At 35.3% G+C, this 23,747-nt stretch overlaps 1 protein-coding gene across 18 annotated transcripts in view; it reads right to left on the bottom strand.

The window, feature by feature from the left end:
- SULF2 (sulfatase 2) overlaps nt 1-23,747 on the bottom strand; it is a 293,351-nt gene that overhangs the window by 72,968 nt on the left and 196,636 nt on the right. For all 18 annotated transcript variants that reach the window (XM_034413833.3, XM_087889122.1, XM_087889133.1 and 15 more), the window contains one exon: nt 13,873-14,112. In XM_034413833.3, the coding sequence (XP_034269724.2) occupies nt 13,873-14,112 (240 nt within the window). The remainder of the gene's footprint in view (nt 1-13,872; nt 14,113-23,747) is intronic.

Raw genomic sequence — 23,747 nt, 5'->3', positions numbered from 1 at the left:
AAAAAAACCACCCATTGCAGGAAATGGCTTCACTTAACAACTGTGGTGTTTGCTTAACAACTGCTCCAAAAAATATTGTAAAATCATGTCAGTCACATGATGACCTGCTTAATGACTGGCACTACTTTGAACCATAATTCCAGGCTTAGTTACAGTTGTAAAAAAATAACTCTGTCTTGTTTGGTTTAGCAATAAATTTGCATAAAGAATTCAGAAAAACTTGATTTGTAAATAAACACATGAAGAAAATTAGTATGGACTCTTGATAATCTAATTAAGAGAAACCTTCCATCCATTAAAAGTCTGACTTTTCTAACCACAAACATGCTATTCTCCCAGAAGTTGTTTTCAGATTCAACTGTGACATTTTAAAGTAGTGTCTTTCTTGAGAAAGTTTTGAAAGGAAGGAAAATCTGTTCTGTTAAAAATGCTGGTTGACATTTCTGTTTGAGAAATATAACCTTCAAGATTTGTTAAAAAAAAAAAAAGTGAGTGAATTATAAGGTGACCAACAGATTCCTTTAAGAAATTCTCCATCATAAACATGGTGGAAAAGAAAAAGACTTTTACTGTTGCTCCTATTAGCTGGTATTTAGGAATGTTGCTTGCCATTCCAGAGGTAGTAAATTACTATCAATATTAGTAGGCCCTGATACTGGGATGTCAGGCATAAGGAATCAGAATGACACTGTGAACTGATCAGAGTTGCTTCTTTATTGTTGCCTACCTATTTACAAGAATCTCACCAGACTGACTACCTTCTTTTGGGAAAAGCCAGATAAAGGCTTCAGGAATTCTAGGGGTGGGGTGGGGGGTGTTTGGCCTCTGTTGCTTCCTTACCTGTAAGGACTCCAAGCTTTCCAGTCTTTTCACCCCTCCTCACCTTTCTAGCTGGAGATTCCGCTACACTTCATCCTCCATTAATTTGTTCTCCCTTTTGGAATAGCCAGAAGCAATGAATCCCAAGGTTTGATTATGTTTAGTGTATAAAAGTATTTCCTGTCTTTGGTCCCGAAGGCCCCTCACAATTTAGCTTTAATAAGTTCTAACATTTTGAGAGAGAGGAAGCGGCTTCCCCCTCCATATTTTTATACAATGTCTAATCTTATATACAATACCTGTGCAATATCTCCTATTATTTGCCTTAGCTCCAAGGTAAACATTCAGACATCCCTCATGAGGGGAATTGCTGTAGCTTCCCCAAATCATTTTTCCCTTTTATACATCTTTTCCAGTTCTAAAATATCCACTTTCCAGATATGGTGGGTATATATACATAGATTTGTGTGTGTGTGTGTGTTTGATTGGTCATTCTTTCAAAACCAAAAAAGTGTTGGGAAGGCCTAGGACATTGTCTGTGAACAACGTTGACAAGGGGCCTGGTGGCTCTGCAGACTAAAAGCATTGTGATTAACACCAGCTGTCTGCAATTACTGTAAATTTGAATCTCACCAGGCTCAAGGTTGACTCAGCCTTCCATCCTTTCTAAGGTAGGTTAAATGAGGACCCAGTTTGAGGGGGCAATAAGCTGACTTTGTATAAAATATACAAAAGTATGAAGGCTATTGCTTAACGCATTGTAAGCCACCCTGAGTCTCTGGAGAAGGGTGCATATAAATCAAATTAAAAAAAAAAATCTGTCCGATAGGAAATCTCTAAATACAAAACAGAACAGAATCAACTTTAGTGTAAAGGGAGAAATCAGCCAAAGAAAGATGGAGTAAAAAATGATCAAATTCAATCATGGAAAAATATTTTTTAGAAAAAATATTGAATATGCTTTGCTTCCAGTCTGCCTTGTGCTTTCCAATGTACATGGAGGTGCTCATGAGTACTTGCTCATACAAGTAGAAATACACACAAATATAGGACATCACTTTATTAAATAGAAGAAACTACAGATGTCTCCTGTGGCCAATCCTGGTAAACAGTTTGGCAAGAATGCCATAAGCCATGATCTGCATGCTTTCCCTAACATGGTTTTATTTTACAGCAGCTGTGACTTGTGCCTTTTCATCTACCATGTCTCAAGAGCCTTGATCAATCGCCATCAGCACACATCCTATTCATGTATATCTGACCATTGGGCATTTGCACCAATATAGCTTGTCTTGTCTTGCTCATATTGAACTTTATTTGGTAGTCTAACTCCTACTCATGTAAGAGGTAAGACTTCTCAGCTCTCTGCAATCCCATTTTTATTTTGCTGTCTTTTATTTTCCAACACTTTGGCATCAACAAACCTAACTACCTTAAATGAGTTTGCTTTATGAAAGCTCCACTTAAGATGTGGATGAGCTGTGAGAAGAACTCCCACAACATCTGGTGTCATCAAAGCCTATATAGTATTAAAGCTATGTCTCTGCTGGTTATTGCTGTATAAGAAGCTGAACAAATTAAGAATTAATGCTTGCATTTTCTTTTTTCTTTTATCTCTGTCCATTTCTCCCTTTGTATGGGTTTTTTTCAGATTGTAACTAGTTTTCATTGCTTGGCAAGATGCTCTATGTATTCTGTTAGAATTTGTAGGATTTATTTGCTTTATTACGTAACAAATCTCTGAGTTTTGAAACCTGAACCTGAATCCACTGCCAATTGTTCCAGTCCATTTTACTGGGTTCAAGGACTGGTCACAGATATAACTTCAGCTTGTTTACTATAGGGCGAGGCCAAAGCAAGGGTGTCTTCAGGGTAGCTAAAACAGGATGGCAGCTGGGATTGCACAGTCAACATTATCTCAACATATATGATGCACATAAAAAGGGGTGGGATTTTGATCACATGATCACACCTATCTTCTTGACATTTTTGATCCCTTCCTCAGGTCAAAGTCTTGTTTGACATGAAAGGCCTAAACTAATAGTTCCAACAATATTTAAAGAAAGAAAATTCATTTTAAATTGTTTCTTTTTTAAGTTTAAGTTTTTAAAAGCTTTTAATTTATCATGGAGACTTTCATCTCAAAATTTATTTTTCCAAAACTATTTTACTTTACAGCTAATATAGCACAGTTGTACTGCTAGGCTTTGCTGTTTTCCTTGGTGGTAAATTGTTATTTTGATTGTTAGCTTCATGTTTTGTAAACTACCCTGAATATATTTTTCATCACTGCTTGTTGCATTGCTCACATGGACGTTCCTAAGTCTGTTGCAATCTATTTCTGAAATTTGATTTTTTTTTAAAGTGTCAATCAGGTTGATTCACATACAGACCTGGTAAGGTCCAAGGTGGCGAGAGCGCAATTATATAGTCTGTGTATTGATTGTGACCTTTTATTCTGAAAGATAACATTTCCCTACAGTGATGGTAGTTTAAGATAAAAAATCATTTAAAGGGATATACTATTTTTCTTTGTGGTATTTTTTCTGTGGAATATTTTTCAAAAACTGCTACTATCAGCTGAAGGTTGGTAGGGGAAAAGCATGTCTTTGTGCTTCTTTCCAAAGGATCAATTTGAAGGAAGGATTTATCTATAGAAAAATCTGAAAAGGAGGGGAAAAACACTTTCCCCGCCAATGATTGCATTTAATAAATGTTCCCAAAAAAACTAATCAAGTGCTTAAACCTATCTGTCCTGTACAGTTTGGCTCCTAATACCCAAATAAGAGCAGAACTGGGAATGTGTAACTTATAGCAGATGGAGAATTTTTAGCACATTTTTAGTTGCTCATATTCTTTTTAGAGATATATATGGTTCTTTTTTATAGGCTCAAGTTCAATAATCTGATAAACTTTTTTATACTGATGTGGTATTTATAGGATTGAAATTTATCATGGATTGTAGAAAGCCTTTGATAAATTGTCCACCTAAGTTCTTGTTTTGAAGACTTCAAGTTGATTTTTTTTCAAAGCAAAACTCAAACTAGGTATTATTTCTTGGCTGAAATGACAAATCAATACAAGAGAACATTACTTTTTAAATGCAGGTGCTGGCATCCCCTCAGAACAGTACATTAGCAAGGGAGAAAAAAAGGAAGAGCCTTTTAGACAATAGACAATTTAAAAATACTCCAAACAGAGGTATATTTTGTTAAAAATAAAGAGAGGGAAAGCAGACATATAATGGTTTTAGGAAAACACAGGGGAGCATTAAATGTTTGTATCGATTCTTCAACTACATTTTATAGCTATGGATGCATTTTGGCTGGGAAGAAAGAAACCTGTCCGATAGTCTCAGTGCGACTATTTCTGTGGTATTTCTATGGTATCCATATACATGATACTAGGCAGAGCAAGAGTAGAATTATTTCTTTGAAGTTCTTCAATAATATCCTTTTTTCTAAGTCCATATGGGGAAAGGAGGATGAAACAAGAATGTGAATGTAAATAAACACATATATCTTGAATAATGTCAGGGAATTTTGTAAAACATCATATAAAACTTTGCTGAAACTAAGGTAAAAAAATTAAGGTAGTCTCACACTGCAATGAACAAGGACACACATTCTACTTTGCAGCTACTAAGATTGTTGGACAAGCAGGCACAAAAACAGCCAGGGAAGTGATTGAAACCTGGGAAACAGTTCCTTGTCAGTCAACAGGTGTGCTGATCTACCACCAGCTTATCAAATACGTAGAAGGTGAGGGCTGGGCAGCACAAGCAAATGACAGCTATAAACACACCCCAATCAGGATCTAAAAAGCCACATACAACAGTCACCATATAAATACCATACACAGAACAGCACACAGTCTGCTAGAGAGAAGTTCCCTGAAGATGGGCTCCAGCAAAAGCTTGGAAGACAAAACCTCTGGTCCTGGTCACCGACCCATATTGCAGCATTATTCCTGCGGCATTATTCTGGGACACCTATATTTGCCTTCATTCGTAAGGTTAAAAAAGCTTAAATCTTGTCCATAGTTACCTAGATGATATTCCACCTGGGAGTTCTATGCACAGCATGGGGAGCATGAGACAAAATATAATTGTTTTAATAATATAACAAGGGTGGCAAGGTGTTTTTAATAGAGAACAGGAATAAAGTCCTGAAGATATAAATGCAAATCTCCCCCTAGTCATAAAGTTCACTGAATGACCTTGGGCCAATGATTACCTCTCAATCAGATTTCTTATGCATCTTTAACCATATCTCTGATGTTTCAGAAACTGCATCTTTATAAAACCACTAAGGTATTATTCAATGTCATCCTAGGAGTATCTTGTACAGAATAATCCTTTTTTTAATTTAGCATAGAATACGGGTCTTTTCTTTGCAATAATATATTCAATATAAACTGAGAAATCTTGGTGGGAAGCAATCTGGTTTCAGTGGTTAGGAGTCAGCAGACAGAACTGTGATTCAGAGAGCAACGTCCCTATGCTTGGCTGTGACTTATTCTCCAACGTTGGAGAACACAGTTCTGCTGTCTGTACTTTTCATCTGTTTGCTTTTGAGCAATATTCCTCCCTATGCAATAATTTAGATTGCAATAAAATTTTACAATTATTACCTATTTTTGTCAGGCACAATTAACAAATGCACTTCAAAATATTGGTACTCTGGAGAGTTGTTTTAATGTAGGCATAATATATTAGTCACTTTGTATAGTAATTTGCCATACACACACACACACACACACACACACACACACACACACACACACACACACTTGATGTAAGCAAGCTTTCAGTTATGAATTGTCAGTTTTGATTTTCAGTGTCTGGAATCCATAGAAAAGTCATGATAATGTTGACTCTTTGCTGATACAAGTTAGAGCAAGCAAATCATTTACCACTATATGCAGAATATGGTTTTGAATACAGCTTTGCAATAACTGATTACTTGGCCTTTTGTTTTCATTTATTACAGCACTGTCTAGATCTTTTTCTTGCTCATTAGTTCATTAGCTTCATGGAGATCTGTAAAACCCTAGTCAACAGAATTATGTAACAATTTTGCATTGTTTTGTTAAGTTGTAAAGCTGAGTGAGATTGAAGACAATGTCTCCAGGATTTGACACATGCCAATCCCAAGCACCAGGTATTATATAATGAATGCCATTTATCTGACATTTTCTATCTTAGTAGTCAGTTCCGTTTGGCTGAAGTATCTGGCAATGCAAAATAAGGGAAAATATTTTCCAATAAAATGAAGGGATACTTTTTTGAAGCTACTAAAAACTTTTCAAAACAGTAGATTTACTTCAATGTTATTTCCTGTTCAATATATACTAAATTCTAGTATATATTTAGTTCTTTCAAACTGTTATATAAAATACAGTTTCTTCTTTGCCAATTATATTCACAACTATAAAATAAAAATTTAAAAATTCTATCATGCTGATTAATCAAAAATAAATCTGCAACGAATGTTCTCACAATAGCTTTTCATGATTAAACTTTGAAAGATTCAAAATTATGAATTAAATTCCTCCTATCCAAGGTTGTCTGCCGCCACTCCCTCTTTTATCCACTCTTGGTTCATCCTTATTTATTTTCTTTTGAAATTTTTTTTCTGCTTCTCTTCTCCATTTTACCTCCCCTCCCCCCCTCCAGTAAACGTTCCCTCTGAAATTCTACCTTTACTCTGATTTGGCTTGAAATGAAATTGGTAAGAAATTTCCAAAAGTAATGCTGTCCCTTGATTCTTGTCTGAGAATGAAGAAGTATAGACGATTAAACACGCATGTAGGTCAACAAAGGAAGGAAGGAAGACATCAGTCCTTTACAAAAAAAGGACTGATGATCTTTACAAGAAAATGATTATAAGTAGTGCACCCATAAGCCTGCAAATGGAGCTGCAAACTTAAAGAGGGGGTGAGGGGCTGAGGCTCATTTTTTCCCCAATCAAAATGAATTTAAAAAACAGCATTTCTTAGAGGGATTTGAGAAATCAAGCACCACTCCCTCATGTTTGTCTTCTATAACCACATTCATCATTTTAAATGCTCCTCTTGGAAGGAAGTGGCACCCAAATATGAAAAAGCAGAAGAGGGAACATTTGTTTTGTAATTGTTTATACAAGAATCTTTCCTTGGTTTCTGATACCAAGAAACCACCACTGTAAGAATCCTTTGTTTGTTGCTCAATTATTATTTTTATATGCTTTTGATTCAAGAGTATGACTGGCCATTCTTTTTTGTAGAGGTGATTCAGCCAGAGTGGGAGAACTTCCTCAGATTAATCCTTCAACTAACATGACATGTTTACATATAATGTCTTCCTGCCTAACTTCCCACTGGGTGTAATAAAAGCAAAGATAGGAAACTCCCGTTAAGAATAGAGGTGTTAGGCTTACAAGGCCTACCTCTGTCTTTTGTGGAATAGATGTGTATATAACAATGCAGACTTAATATCTTGTTACCTCAACACTGACATTTCCACACAATAATCATATTCTTCATGAAAAAACAAGCTTTGTGGAAAGTGTATATGGATTCCTACATCTACTAATGGAAAAACATTTAGACCAGATATTCTACGGAAAACTATTAGCTGATATTTGCCCAACAGAACACTTTCAAGATTTGTCCTGAACAATCATAGCCAATACAGAGTGAGTGGCAAATTTTGCTTTGTATGCAAACAATAAAGAGGTAGACATTTTATCTTTGTATATAATAATGGAATACAAAGGTAAACATGGGAGCTATGACTCAAAGTGTGCATATTATACCACTTGCTAGAAATATCTTAAATCATCTGCATCTTCTCCTGGGGCTTGTGCAGTTGCACTTTTCAACTGACATACAGCTTGGGAAAAGTTCAAGTGTTCCTGACAGGCACTATCCATGTATTCACATATATGAAGGCTCATATTTTATATTTCAAATCTGGATCTTCGTACACAGAGTTCAGAGTTTGTCTCATAAACATATAGACAATACTGGATAATGAAATGTTGATAATATGACATTCATTTATTCTGCATAGAATATGACTGCTTACTTACAGAATACCAAGTTTCTAATGTTGGTGGATTATTAGTAATAGCAATAGCATTTAGACTTACATACCGCTTTACAGTGCTTTACAGCCCTCTCTAAGCAGTTTACAGAGTCAGCATATTGCCCCCAACAATTTGGGTCTTCATTTTACCCACCTCGGAAAGATGGAAAGCTGAGTCAACCTTGAGGATGGTGAAATTTGAACTGCCAAGTTGCAGTCAGCCGGCAGTCAGCAGAAGTAGCCTACAGTACTGCACTCTAACCACTGAGCAACCGTGGCTCATATTAGCAAAATAAAATCTAGGATTCTGCAGTAATCCAGATACAAATGGAAAGAGATGATTTAGCATGCACATGGTTGAGCATGCAGTATCTGCTGAAAATATCTCATAGTGGCTAGATCATATGGGCTCAGGAAAAATCACAGATTTTTAAAGAAGTTTTCTCTATGTGCTACATGAAGACATACATTCTAAATCACCTTTTACTTTTCAAATCCATACTTTTTACTTTACACATTTGTAACAAATTCATCTGGAGTTGCATCCATTAGGATATTTTTATATCCCTTTTGGTCTCATGGCTGCCAAGAAAGTAATTTTACAGGACAAATAGCGTAACTCTTTAAGATGATATTTTAAAGTAGAGAAAAATTGCCAACATCTATTAGACTTAGACAAGTGGAACAAGATGAAAAGCAGAGTGGCGAAATCTGTGAGATGATACAAGACAAGACAAACCCTTCCTTATTAGTAGGATGTAGTCACAAAATCAGATGCAGAAAAATAAAAACAAATACTGTTTAAAGCAACAGTTTATGCAAAAGTTGATCCGAATGGGTATTTTAAAATACTGGTCAGAGATCTATCAAAACAGAAAAGAAAAACTAGGTTGAACCACTGAGGCCTATGATTCATTTTCAAGCCTTCAGCCACTAATTAGCAATAAAGAGCTAATGTGGTGTAGTAATTAATTATTTTATGTATGTATTAAATTTATATGCTACCCATCTTCCTGAGAGATGGAAAATCTAAGTTCTTGTCCTCCACTAGACAAGAAACCGGCTGGGTGATTTTGCCCCAGCTTTTGTGGCCTTAGACTGGGAAGTCAAAAAACATCCTGTTAGTAAGCAAAGGCCAACTACTTCCAAAAATGTTGCCAAGGAAACTGCACGGACCTGTCCATGAAGTCACCAAGAGTTGAGACTGACTTGAAAGAACTAAATAAATAATTTTATTTTCATGATTTATACCCTGCCTTTCTGTTTCAGTGATCACTGAAGGCAACAAAATTCTGAACAGGAATAGAAAAAATTAAAATTACAGATTAAAGATAGCGTAAAATAAATATCAAAAGTATCTAACACAAAGTACAATCTTTATAACCAGGTACTTGTTAGAATAAAATGGCTTTACACATAGGAACTCTTTAGCTCCTTGAAAAAAGTGTAGAATTGAATTGTAATAAGAAATAGACTGAGGGTAATTTTTGAAAAGAACAAAATTTGAAAGTCATTTTAATCATTAGTTACTTATTTCTTAATTATAATTAATTATAGTTAATATATTAATATTAACACTGTTAATATAATTATAATATAATAATATATAATTATAACTAATTATAATTAATAATTATTTAATTATTAGTTTAAATAAAAGATAATTGTCCTTAAAGCAATTTCCAGTGATAGATTTATAATTTGCTTGCTATGGGGATCTAAACATTGCTTTTGTTTCATTGATCAAGAGACTTTTGCAGATATTTGAAATAAATGGAGACAAAAGTGGGAAAGGTATATACATTATGTGTCTTTGATGTACAGAACGTCATAGTAAGACAGATGCAGGATCACAGTTAATAATCTTTAAGACCAAAATATGAAAAGTGATCATGTGCTGAAGAAAAAGAAACAAGAAGTATATCACTGTTGTTTGAAATAATGCTTCAATAATTCTCTTGCTAACAACTTATCCTTTTATAATCAACTGGCATTGAACATAGTTATGTGCACCAAAAGAGCAAAGTAACAAAAGCAATCACATCTTGATCTGTGTCCTTCTGGATGCTAGAACGAATAACTGCAGCAGCCTCGATACAGCACCCATCCGGTCTGTTACTACCCTCAAATGAAGGGGATCCATGACTTTCTAAAACTATCTGTTCCATTCTGTAGAGATTCTCAGTCATCCAGGTCATGGTTGTCCCAAAGATGCTTTTTCAGGAGGCAACTGGACTTTATTGTTTTTCCTTTTTCTTTTTGAAGATCTTTCGCTTCTCATCCATGATATTAGGATAAGATGAGAAGCGAAACGTCTTTAAAAAAAAAGAAAAGAAAAAAGAAAAAACAAGAAAGTCCAGTTGCCTCCTGAAAAAGCATCTTTGAGGATCGGGGCTGCCTGGACTCCACAGTGGAAAATATTAAATTGAAAATGAATACAGCAATAGAGAGAGATGAAGGAGGGGAAGAGAATTGGAGGGGGGGAGGAAGGAGAGAGAGGGATGGAAGAGTAGGGAGGAAGGAAGGGAAGGGAAATCAGAGTAGAAGAAAAGGTAAACGGGGGGAAGAGAGGAGGAGAAGGAGAAGGGAAGGGGAAGTAGAGAAGAAAAGAAGAAGGTGGGGAAGGAAAGTAGGAAGAGATAGGGAAGAGGGAGAGGGTAGGTTTGAGGAGAAAGATTGCTGTGCAATAAAAAAGATGAAGTAGAAGAAAGGCAACTCTGAACAAACAAATATAAATATATTAAGATAAAGAATGAACTGTTTAAGAATAAAAGAGAATAAATATGAATAAATAGTAAAGTTAGAATCTAGGGACAAATGAAGATGGTGTTTATGTATGCAAGTATAGAAATATTGAGATATGTTTAAATAAAAGAAAAGAAAAGAAAAGGGGGCAAAACGATTTTGGCAAAAATTGTAATTGAGTAAAATGTATTTGAATTTGATTAATTGTATAAGATAAGAAACGGTCAACAAACACTCTGTTAAAAAAAAAAGATGTGGGTGAATGTGGGAGAGGAGAAAAACCAATAAAACTTGTTTAAAAAAAAAAAGCACCTTTGAGACAACCATGACCCAGATGATTGAGAATCTCTAAAGACTTTTAGCTATACAATTTAGGATGAACACCCTTTGAATAGTGTGGGAGTAGGAATGGATTTCCTGAGGAAAAAATTGCAGACTACAGGAACCAGGAGCACTACTCATGTGACCCTGAGGACACAGATAAACGTCCAAGTGCTTCAAGGACCCTCTAAAAGGATGCAAATTACCATCTGTCTGCAAGGAATATAAATCTTTCCATTCCCCACTATCCTGTCAGAGTTGAAGAGACTTCTTGGATGAAAAGCTAAACCTCTTCAAAAAACAAACAAACAAGAAAGTCCAGTTGCCTCCCAAAAAAGCACCTTTGGGACATTTGTTCCATTGTTAAATATCTCTTACTATTCTCCAAATATTTGCAATGTTTAATTTAACTGTCTTTCCTTTTAATCTGAATTCGCTAGTTTAATATTTTATTTTAAGGTAAATTCCTATAGTCTGAATAGTAAAAAACCATCAACCGTCAGAAACTGTGCTGGATTTGCAGCCCTTAAATTCCCAGACAAAAATGAACTAAATTGAGATTTCTTAATACAGTACCTGGTGTGCAAAAATCCAGGCAAAAACTAGATGGCAGCAAAGTGACACACGCCCACAAACAAAATCTCAATTTTTGGTGCTGCCTAATAGATATTCAGTTTTTTGGCATCTGGGATATGTTGATCCTAGCATTTACAATGCTAGGAAAAGGGCCACCTATTTTAGCATCTCTCACCTGGCCTTTCCTCTGCCTAACAGCATTCAAGAGAACTAAATGCTTATGCCTGCTTTGTAGCAGTGCTACAAAGAAGTGTAGAAGTGTAGCAATGCTAATCTCTCTGCCAGCTCTTTTCTTGGCAACTTACTATAGACCTGCATACTACTTTAACTATATAATACGTGGCTATCCTCTTATTAATTCTTAAAGATAAAGATGCCTGTTTATAGCCTAGGTGCTCAGACTTTCTCTATGTCCTTGTCTCTTAGAGTTTAAATAGATTTAAAAAAAACTTTAAAATCAATGCATGGATAGTTGTGATGTTTATTTCAGAAGAAGTGGCTGAAGTGAAGTAAAATTAACATTATTCTGGCTACTTATAATGATCACAAACTGGATTGGGTTCCTGAGGACCTATCTTTAAGGAAAAGCTAAACAAAACAAGACAAAAAGTTCAATGACATGCTGTACAGTTAATGTTAAAGTGATTTAACATTAAGAGCCATGCAAGATGCAACTGGACATCTTTGCGAATCAGGAATAATATCCAATCAGCATACTGTACTTTATCTTTAAGAATTAATAACAGGATAGCCACATATTATATAGTTAAAGTAACATGCAGTAAAGTAGGTAGCAAAAGAAGAGAAGCCTGCTTGTCCTTTTAACTTCCTTTTCTGGATCAACTCTCTCTCCTCTCCCCACCACCCTCCAGCAAAAAGGCTGAATTATCAAATCTCTGATGATGTATGCAGCAGGAATAGTAGCAATAGGTCAGCAATACAGAAGTCAAAGTACATGACTAATATAAAATTTGTCAAAGATAAAAGTGGAGTAAGTGGTACACTGCAGTCAATAAATAGACCATAACAAAGAAGGAACAAAAGCCTGGCAGGGTGGATATGGATAGCTATCTTGGCTTTAAAAAAATCAAGCTCTATTTGGAGAGCAATCAAGTTGCTGCAGGAAATAGGCTTAAAAGATTGGGAACCTGGAGTTGCAAGACCAAAAGTTCAACACTGATGATTGCAGGCCTGCTGCTGAAAGAACAAGGGCAAAGAGCTAAAAGAAACACGAAATATATGACTGTTCAAAGTCTAAACGTTGTTCACCTTTACTATCAAAATCAAATTTTAGTGAAATATATTGGATGAAGCTCTTGGATAGCTGTGACTTAGGCATTTTATTATAATTTTATTTTATTTTTTTGCATTGAATGCTCTTATTCTACAAGGCTGTCCCTTGCATGTTTGGTTTCCATGCCAGAATTCAAATGCCACCCTTTTCTACACTTATGGACAAAAATGAGATGCAATACCCTGGGAATTTGCCCTTCCCAGTCACAAATATAAAATTAATGGAAGTTGTGCAACTGTATCCTTGCATAATTTTCATTCATTTCAACAGAAAAACTTCCTGGTGGTTTGAGTAGATCTGTCTTCCAGTCAAATCCTTTAATTGTGCCCAACACCCGCTTCTTTTTATTTCACACTAAGGACATTTTCCATTATCTTTTCTTATCCGTATTGTGATTTACTTCCTCTTCCAAATTTCTCCCACAATGAAAACCTTTGAGGTGAATTGAGTTGAGAAAGGATGAACTGTTCACAGTCACCTTAAGTTTGGTGATTAACAGTAGACATAAACCTTGGTCCCTCTTATTCTAGACCAGGGATCAGCAACCTGTGGTTCTGGAGTTACAAGTGGCTCTTTCACCCCTCTGCTGCAGCTCCGTCACTCAAAATATGCATCACAACTGCCAATGTGTGACACCCACTGGCACGTGATTTACTGAGCTTTGGAACCCCCGGTAGGCCAACCATGGATAAACCCAAGAAAAGAAAAGTTTCAGAAGAAAACAGAATGTTTAATTCAACTGCATATGATAGTTTTATTTATTTATTTATTTCGAATTTTTATTCGAAAAAATTTATTTATTAAAATTTATTTCGAGTTTTGTGGCTGCTCAAGAAATAGTTAGGCACGGGAAAGGTTTTGTGGCTCCCGGTCTTTTCTTTTCTGTGGGAAATGGGTATATAAAACATTGGTAGGGCAATAGTTTGGTATTTTTTAACATATGTGAAATTATATGTGCATTATATGGCAAGCGTAATACATACATTTTCAACCTCAGCACTAAAGCATGGTTCTGAATAAAGAAGTCAGATTTTTGCACTGATCTTACCTGTCCTATACCCTGTGTTATTGAGGTATACTGCAAATGTGCGAATTTCATGCTGGGCTTGCCAGGATGGCGATGAGCAGTTTTCATTGTTGGTGTAGGTGTTGTGATTGTGGACATATTTCCCTGTAAGAATAGAAGAGCGGGATGGACAGCACATGGGTGTCGTCACAAATGCATTGATGAAGTGTGCACCTCCCTGTTCCATAATCCGCCTTGTTTTATTCATCACTTGCATTGAACCTGAGGAAAGAAAAACAATATCATGTAGAAAAAGACAAGTTTTATCAGATGCAGAAGCTTCATCCTAAGTATCAAGTCGAAGGAGCCAATCATGATAGTCATTTAAGCAAGGGAAAATTGGTGACACATCTGTTATTTATCCCTGCAAAAGTATGCATTTAGTAAAAGCTTTGATGTTTTAAACTCTTTGAAGGTTTAACAAACAAACCCAAACAATCCAATATTAATATTCAAGCTAACACTATGCTACAGAAATAGCACAACAGCCATATCAGATTGTTCCAAATTGTCAGCAAGTTAAGCTTTAAGCTTTAAATCTAAAGAAGCATATCAGACACAAAGAACAAAAACCTAAAGAATCAAAGCAAAACAATTGAGCAGGACAATCTCAACAGATAGGGCTATTCTGTTTCCTGAAATGTGACTTGATAGATAAGATTCATTATCAAGTCACTGTCATCTGCTAGTGACTATATAAATAAATCTTCTCTAAGATGATTTGTCTCCCATCTGGTCCTTCAGATATTCACTTCCTGATAAATCATGATAAATGTTTGCTCACATTCAAGCACATGCAAGGAAAATGCCCCTCAGATTTTTCTACTCAACAAAGGTCAACTATTGGGCAAGAGGAAAGGTCATTCTATCCCCATTTCCAGCTCTTACTGTAGTGTAGTGTACAAAATATATACTATAGTCAAAAATGATACAATTCAAACCCATGCTTCTACCTTAATTAAGCACCATTGAGTTCATGGGGAATGACTATACTATCAAACTCTTAAATTATAAACTAAAAATAATTAATCATCTATAAAAATGTTCACCATTGACTATTTACTGATACTCCTTGCTATGATTTCTAGGCCAGGAGTGTTTGATTTGCAGCTATTCTACTTCAAAATTTATTTTGTCCTTCTAAAGATCTTCACAAATGCATGTGGTCAATTAGAGTTTCCATCTTCAGTATAGTGTACAAATTACTGGTAAAAGGTAGAATTCATTTCCAAAAGAATACATTTGCAATGGCAGTGAAGGACTATTTCTCAACTGGTTGTTCATCTTTATATATTGTACAAAATATCCAGACTGAAAAAGAATTCATGCACATACATATTTTGAATTTCATTTGCCTAAGCTTTTTTTTTTTCAAACTCAAAATAGATTGCAAAATGGAAAGTTATAAGATTTGGAATTTCCAAATGATCTCTCAGCAGCCCCAGACATTGAAAACAGACAATAGGTATAAACAGAGGTGGGCAGCACGTGAATTAACAACCAGTCTACCCAGCACCGAAAATGTGAGTGTGCACACATGCACACGGTTTAAAAAACGTGGCTAAATAGAACGGCAGCAGCCCACCACTGGGTATAAACCAATATATTCCAGATATAAGATGCGTCCCACCTGCTCTACACAATTATTGCCAAACTGGAAATTGGAAGAGGGACCATTAGTTATAATGATAGGACCCAGAAAAGTTCATGTGAAGAATTTGCAATGGAGGTAAGAGCTGAACAGGTTTTTTTTTTTTTTTTAATTTGATTTATATGCCGCCCTTCTCCGGAGACTCAGGGCGGCTTACAGTGCGTTAAGCAATAGCCTTCATACTTTTGTATATTTATACAAAGTCAGCTTATTGCCCCCACAAACTGGGTCCTCATTTAACCTATCTTTAGAAAGGATGGAAGGCTGAGTCAACCTTGAGCCTTGGAGAGATTCGAACCAGCAGTAAATTGCAGGCAGCTGTGTTAATAACAGGGTGCTTTAAACCACTGTAGTACCAAGGCTCTTGGTTTTTCTGCTCTTCTTATTAGATACTAATGTTATTAACTTATTTACTATGCCTTCTTGGGGGGGGGGAGTACTTATGATCAAATTAATCATACAATAGAAAGTAATTTCTGAAATGAAAATATATCAAGTCCATGTCATTCTTTTATTGATTTGTTGTGTTTAGATACTGCCAGATTCAATACAATTTTTCCCAGTGGTTTATAGCATAAAAACATAGTAAAAGTGTTCACGTACTTATATACATATTTTCTGTTATTCTATCCTCTCTTTTAAAAATGCAGAAGACATTTTAGGTGAAATTTTATAATTAATTAAACTATTAAAAGGTAGATCTCATAATCTTACTAGCTTTGCCTCCTTCCTCTTTAAATAACCCAGGTTTCATCAATCTTTTGTCATTCTGTTATTAAAAGATAATTTTTAATAATGTTTTAAATGACAAAGGCATTTTTATTGAAATAATAGTACGTGTTATGGCTCCCCTTAGGGACACTAACTTCTTTTAATAAAACCACTATAATGACAAGATCCTGTAGATCAACAGTCTTTAGTACAGAAACCTATAATCTCTTTCTAGTTTGAGAGCTAATCCAGAGGGGCAGATTAGTGAAAGGTAAACATTCTCTTTTGTTACAATATTAAATAGACTGGCTCTAAATATTTTAAAACAATGGCAACTCATCCAACCAAAACTTCCTTCCTTTATCCTGTCTCCCAAGACAAGTGATGCAATAGGAAATAAAATCTTCCAAACAGTTGATTCATTCCTTTTGTGGAACGTCATTACTTATCTGTTAATTGAACATACTAAACTAAGCAAAATATTTGTCTCTAAAGGAGAAGAACTATTCCAGACAGTCTAACTGTTATGTTGCAATGTTTAGTAGCAATGTTGTATTTAACCCACATTTATTTTTGTATGTCATGCAAAAATGGCATCACATAAGATTAATGGCATTTAATTGACCCAGATATTCTAAATATGCCAGGATCTTCTGAAATATTTATTCAGGCATTTGGATAAATCAATGGTGGTATGGGATTCTGTACAAGATTAAAAGCTGCTTCAGGCCTCTGTGATGTGATGTGTAATTACATCAAATTGGTTGTGTTTGAGATCTGAGCATATTTTCACTGAATTGTAACGTATTTTGTTTCTTAACCTTAAATAACCTGCCTTATCACTCCTTGTGGTCCCAACCTCCTGGTCTTTCAAGAAGAAAGATTGCTTGATTCGTTTCAGCTTTCCATCATAGGAATCTCTGAATTTCTTTGTGTATGACAACAAATGCACACAACATATGAATGAGTAGGCATGTGCATCCAATTAATTTTATTTTCCTTTTGCAGAGTAGAGAGCTAGGCAAGAGGTATTTTTTCTTATTTCAGAAAAACATTGGAAACTTGGGTGGAAAGGAGTTCAATTTTCTTTGTTTTCATTATTTTGAGGTTGGCCCAAATGGAAATTTCAAGGTTGTCTTTAAAATGTTTTTAATGCATTGGAACGCACTGGAATGGAATGCAAGGGCTGATGCCTGCGTCTTTTAATTCACTATAATATATTATACTAAATAATATGGAGATCTAGCTTTTTGTTCTGTAAAGTAGAAGAACAAAAATGTTCTATAAAGAGGTTAATGCTTTAAGTACATGAAAAGTTTCTACATCAATGTTGTTTTCAAACACACACACATATAAAGTATTTTTCGGACTATAAGATGTACCTAAATTTCGAAGAGGAAATCAACAAAAAAAAGTTTTTTGGGCTCCGCACACCCCATTTTCAGCCCTTTTCCAGCCTTTTTTCTGCCCATTTTCTAGGCTTTTTTCAGCCTGTTTTTTTTTTTTTTGCCCATTTTTAAGGCTTTATTCAGCCCGTTTCTGAGGCTTTTGGCCCATTTCTGAGGCTTTTTTACAGGCCGTTTTTTCCCAAAAAATTGGCCCCAAAAAAGCCTTGAAAATGGGCCAAAAAGCCTTGAAAACAGGCTAAAAAACAAAAGCCTCAAAAACAGGCCCAAAAAGCCTCAAAAATGGGCCGAAAAAAGCCCTGAAAATGGGTAGAAAAAAGGCCCGAAAATGGGACATGCGGAGGCACAAAAAAAATGGCCGGCAGGCGGGCAGGGCTTCAGCAATATTCGGTCTATGAGATGCACAGACATTTTCACTCCCTTTTGGGAGACAAAAAAGTGTGTTTTATAGTCCAAAAATATGATATTTGAAACGTGAATATGTATATGTATACATATACATATTCTCACCCAGTACTACAATGCAAATTCTGCATCAAGTGAAAACATAGTACATATGTCTGTTATACAAATCTGCATAATTTATAATTACATTGCAGGTCTCAAAGAAAGATAAGAGTTATTCAGTTATTCAGTTATTCAGTTATTCTCTATCTACTACTTAATTCTGTAAACTTCTGTAGAGCCCTGTCAGACTATTTTAGGATCTTAGGAGGCATTTGCCATATATTCATGTAGTCTTAATTAATAAGAAGAAACTTGGCTTAGAAGGAAAGGAAAAAAATCTAGAAGTTGAGATACAGAGCAGAATATTTACAGTGGTCACCCTTCTGCCCATTTTGTTTTTCACCACTTTTAGCTTGCAAACTCAAACAGAAATAAAGAAACTTGGATTGGTTTAGTTTAATCCAATTCCAACTGTTATAGTTTGTAGTAAGTACAAATTTAATAAAAGAAAAACTTTCACTATGAAAGATATATTTTGCAACTTAGCAATTAATTGTAGAAACTCTGTATTTCTCTAGACAAACATAATAGGAACTTATCAAATTTCTGAACCAGCATAGTCTGAAAACGTCTGGATTTGGTTTGGGAGACAGAAAATTAGCATGAGATCATTAAGAGGCTCACATAGCCCCCAGGATATGAAATTCTCAAATTTTCTCAGTCCCACTTTTCACAGTGGAATATGAGCATATTTAATTGGTATGATTTCTAACTTATGGAAAGCATTTCATACATTACAAAAAGAAAAAAGAAAACCTTTTGTGCAGCACAGATTTAATGGATATGTGACACGTATAATACTAATTATTGACCTCTATAGAGCTACATTTTTCACTAGGTTGTATTTTATTAGCAGAAATCACACCATTAACACCAACTCTTGAAGACTCTGAATTGAATGAATGAATTCTGGAGAATAGAAACTAGCAGATGACTTTAACGTTTTAAAAATATTCAGTGCTTTGCAATGTATATATGTAAAATACATTATATATATATTTACATACATACATTTACATGTATACATACATACATACGTCTATATATATAAAAGCGAAATACACTCACACATCATCACAAAATCTCCGGAACCGTAAAGCCTACAAACTTGAAATTTACCACATATGTTCCTCTTGGCTTCTAGGTACTGACTAAGAAAAGATTTTTCGAATTGACCATCAGACCTTTAGTATTTCCTATATTATTATTAACACGGTCTGATGCCAAGGAGTTTTATTCCCCCTCCCCACCTGAAAAGAAATCTGTTCCAAATGCAAAACACAAGCAGAGGAGAGGAGTTTCAGTTTTACTTTCACAGCAGCAAGTAGGGGATAGGATAGGGGAGGCTTCTATGAGGCAAGCCTGAGGGAGAGAAGGGGATAGGATAGGGGAGGCTTCTGTGGGGCAAAACTGAGGCAGAGAAGCGGGATAGGATAGGCTTCTGTGGGGCAAGGCTAATATATATATAATCCATATTCATTTTTAATGGATATAAATATAGTCCTTATTCATTTTTAATGTAAGATACTGGAACATTGCAACTAAGCAATATAGTAGCTGTGTCTTGCAAAGACTTGGGATGAATGTGATGATATGCCATTTCATAAAGACCAATAAGATCATTTAAGTGTATAATTTGTGATAGCGAATTATTTTTTTACTGAGATTTGGGTTTATGATTTGGAGTTACCAATCTAGTCTGCAGTGTACTTTCTTACTCATTTATACTTATTTTTCCTATTAGTAATACAGTGGCAGCATTGTTGCCAATCTCTGGTGCCTAGCAGAATGTTCAACCAGAAATGACTCTGAGTTTGAAAATATTATATTGGAAAGGGAAGTAGCTATCCAAAGCTTTCTGTACTTACTACTTTACCTCTTTTCTCTCATGCTACCTAAAGCTGGTTAATTTGCTTTGCTGAATGCCATGGTAAGATTTACTGGTAGTTAAATTGTGATTATACATAAATATGTACAATTGCTACATATTTGCCATCTACATATCTTGGGTGAACATACCTTGTTAAAAATATATTTGGTTATTTACATGGAGTCTGTTTGCCTTTAGAGTAAAAGCTAAGATATTACCTCCTATCCCAATTTTTGCTCCTTACTTCAACCTCATTAAACTTGTAGAGCAGTATAAAATTATTCCAGATATAATTAAAAAAAAAAACATGTATCACTGATTTCAGAAGGGCTGGGGAATTAAACAGAACACCTAGTCCTCAACTTACAACAGTTCGTTTATTGATTGTTCAAAGCAGTGGTGAAATCTAAAATTTGTTACTATCAATTCTGTGGGCGTGGCTTGGTGGGGGGGGGGTTATGTGACTGGGTGGGCATGGCCAATTTTTTTTTTTACTTTTAAAACCATTTTTTCTACAAAAAGGGTTTTTTCCTTTTAAAAGCCTTTGATGATCCCAGCTGATCCGCACGATCATCAGAGGCTTTTTTTTTAATTTTAAAAGCATTTTTTGGCCGAAGAGGTTGTAGAAAAAATGCTTTTAAAAGCCTTTGACGATCCCAGCTGAGCTGCACGATCATCAGAGGCTTTTTTTTTACTTTTAAAAGCATTTTTTGGCCGAAGAGGTTGTAGAAAAAATGCTTTTAAAAATAAAAAAAAAAGCCTCTGATGATTGTGCGGCTCAGCTGGGCATGGGGGGTGGGCAGGGATTTTTGCTACTGGTTCTCTGAACCACCCGCCTCCATCGCTACCCGATTGGGTGATCTGGTCCCAATCGGGAGCATTTCACCCCTGGTTCAAAGTTATAACGGCACTGAAAAATGTGACTTATGACTGTTTTTCACACGACCTTTGAAGCATCCCCAAGATCATGTGATCAAAGTTCAGGTGTTTGGCAACTGGTTCGTATTTATGACCATTGCTGTGTCCCAGGGTCATGTGATCCCCCTTTGCAACCTTCTGACAAGCAAAGTCAATGGGGATACCAGATTCATTTAACAAACAGGTTACTAACTTATCAACTGTAGTGATTCAGTTAACAACTGTGACAAGAAAGGATGTAAAATGGGGCAAAACCCACTTAACAAATGTCTCACTTAACAACAGAAACATTGGGTTCAATTGTGGTTGTAAGTCAAGGACTACCTATAGTTAAAAACATTAAATACAAGTTGTGCACCGTTACTATTGAAAAGTAGGTATTCTTTGTATCATTATTTGCTGTTTAACTTGATTTTATTTGTTAAGTATTTAACTGCAAGATGCTAACTGTAGTGAACTGATCTACTGATATAGTATTCTATTGATACTTCATCTTCATAGAAATCTGTGAATTACAATGTTATACCTGCAACCTTGAAGAATGTATCCTCAGAAGTAAGTTCCACTAAGTTTCTCAGCATTACCCAATATATTGTTTAAAAGTTGGGGTTTCAACTAAAACAACAGATGACTTATTCTGCCTTTCCATGTAATACTTCTCTGATCAATAGTCTTCTCAATTCCACCCCTGCAGCAAAACCCCAAAATGGGGTTTCAGAACTGTTAGTTTACTTCTTCTTTTTTTTTCTCCAATTTTTATTTATAAGTACAAACTAAACAGAACAATGAAACGTACAAAACATAAAAACATATAAACATCCATTTCAATACATGTCCAGTTTGTCGCAACTATAATATACATTTCTCTTTGTATTTTGACTCTTCCTTATTTGGTCATTCCCTTTTGTCTATCTAATATTGATCTTTGTTGACCTGCGTCTGTTCTTTGTTTCCATCATATTATATTTGGTCATTTTATTTACTTCCTATTGCTTCATCTCTTTCCTATCTTTCAACCAACTATACCACTTTTCCCATACTAAGTAAAAGTCATGTTCTTCCCTATTTTGTAATTCCTTTTGAGTCTATCTAATTCCGCACATTCCATAATTTTATTGATTACTTTATCTGGTGTTGGTATATCACTACTCTTCCAATGTTGCGCGTGCTGCTGTTATCATATGTATAATTAAATAGGTTGTTTCTTTTTCATAGTATCCATTCACTATGCCTAATAAGAAGCTTTCTGGTCTTAGTTCTATCTTTTGGTGTGTTTTTCCTCTATTTGTATTTTTATCCTTTGCCAATATTGTTTCGCCATTGGGCAGGTTCACCACATATGGTAATAGGTGCCTTTGTGGTGGTTGCATTTCCAACATGTTGATGGCGTGCCGGGGAACATTCTTGCCAATCTGGCTGGTGGGAAGTGCCACCTATAAAACATTTTATAGAGATTTTCTTTATAGAGTACAGACATTGTCAATTTATAATTTATTTTCCATAGTTTTTCCCATTTGTCTAATTGAATACTATAACCGAAATTTTTTGTCCAGGTTATCATATTTTCTTTCACTACCTCTTCTTCTAATTTATATCCTCGTAAGTAATTGTAAATTTTTTTGATCAGTTTGTCCTGTGTCCCTTGCAAAATTTTATCTAATTCTGTTTGACCTTTTTGAAATTCAAATTGAGCCAAATCTTTATTGTATCTTGATTTTATTTGTATATACGGCCACCAGTCAATGTCTGTACCCATCTCTTTTAGTTCTTGCCTCGTTCTTAGTTCCCCCTGATTGTTTAACAGATCTTTATAAGTTTTCGTTTTGTTATAGTCCATGGCATTTGGATAGATCTGGGCTTCCATCGTTGACAACCACTACGGGATTTTGTAATAACGTGTCTTTTTAATACTCTGCCATGTTTGGTATAATGCGTGTCTGATTGTATGTCTCTGAAAATATTCATGCCTTTTGTCTGTGCCCTCCCATAAGAAGGCATGCCATCCTCGCCGAAGATCCAATCCTTCCAAATTCAATAGTCTATGGTTTTTGAGTTCCATCCACTCCTTGATCCAAATTAATGCTGATGCTTTGTAATATATTTCCCAATCGGGCAATGACAATCCTCCTCTCTCTCTTGAGTCCTGTAGGTGTTTTAGTTTAATTCTTGCCTTCTTCCCTTGCCATGTGCAGTCTGCAATTAGTTTATTAAAGTCCTTGAAGAAGTTCTTTCCCGGTTTTATTGGAATCACTTGAAACAAGAATAGTATTCGAGGCAACACATTCATTTTAATGGAGGCGATCCTTCCCAAAAGAGATAGCTGTAACTTTTTCCAAATTTCTAAGTCTTTCTTAATTTGTTTTGTTAATTTATCATAATTATCTTCTCTAATTGATTTACTTCTATTTGAAAGAGATCCAAACTGCAGTAGGGACTTGTATCCATCAAAATGTATATATCCATTCTGACAAATGAAATTAGACACAATAGCTTAAAGCCAATTTAAGTACAATTCTTATTCTGAAGCACTATATGATCTCACAGATGGCTTCGTCAAATGCATTTCATCCAGCAGATTTTAATTTGTTTGGACACACAAGCCATTGTGCTTGAAATCAGCAGAATTACAACAGATTATTAGAGAAAGGAACTATACTGCTCAGAGAACTTTGCCAGTTGCATCAGAGACAAGCAGGCAGGCATAAAACAGATCATGATAAATTTTTAAGGACCACCCTCTGAATTTTAGTCACATGAGACTGTGAGATAATGTGCAAAGCTTTTTGGAATATGC

This window comes from Pantherophis guttatus, chromosome 3 (genome assembly GCF_059756535.1).
Source record: "Pantherophis guttatus breed Tessera chromosome 3, ASM5975653v1, whole genome shotgun sequence".
Classification (NCBI taxonomy): domain Eukaryota; kingdom Metazoa; phylum Chordata; class Lepidosauria; order Squamata; family Colubridae; genus Pantherophis; species Pantherophis guttatus.
This window is presented reverse-complemented; position numbering and strand designations above follow the sequence as displayed.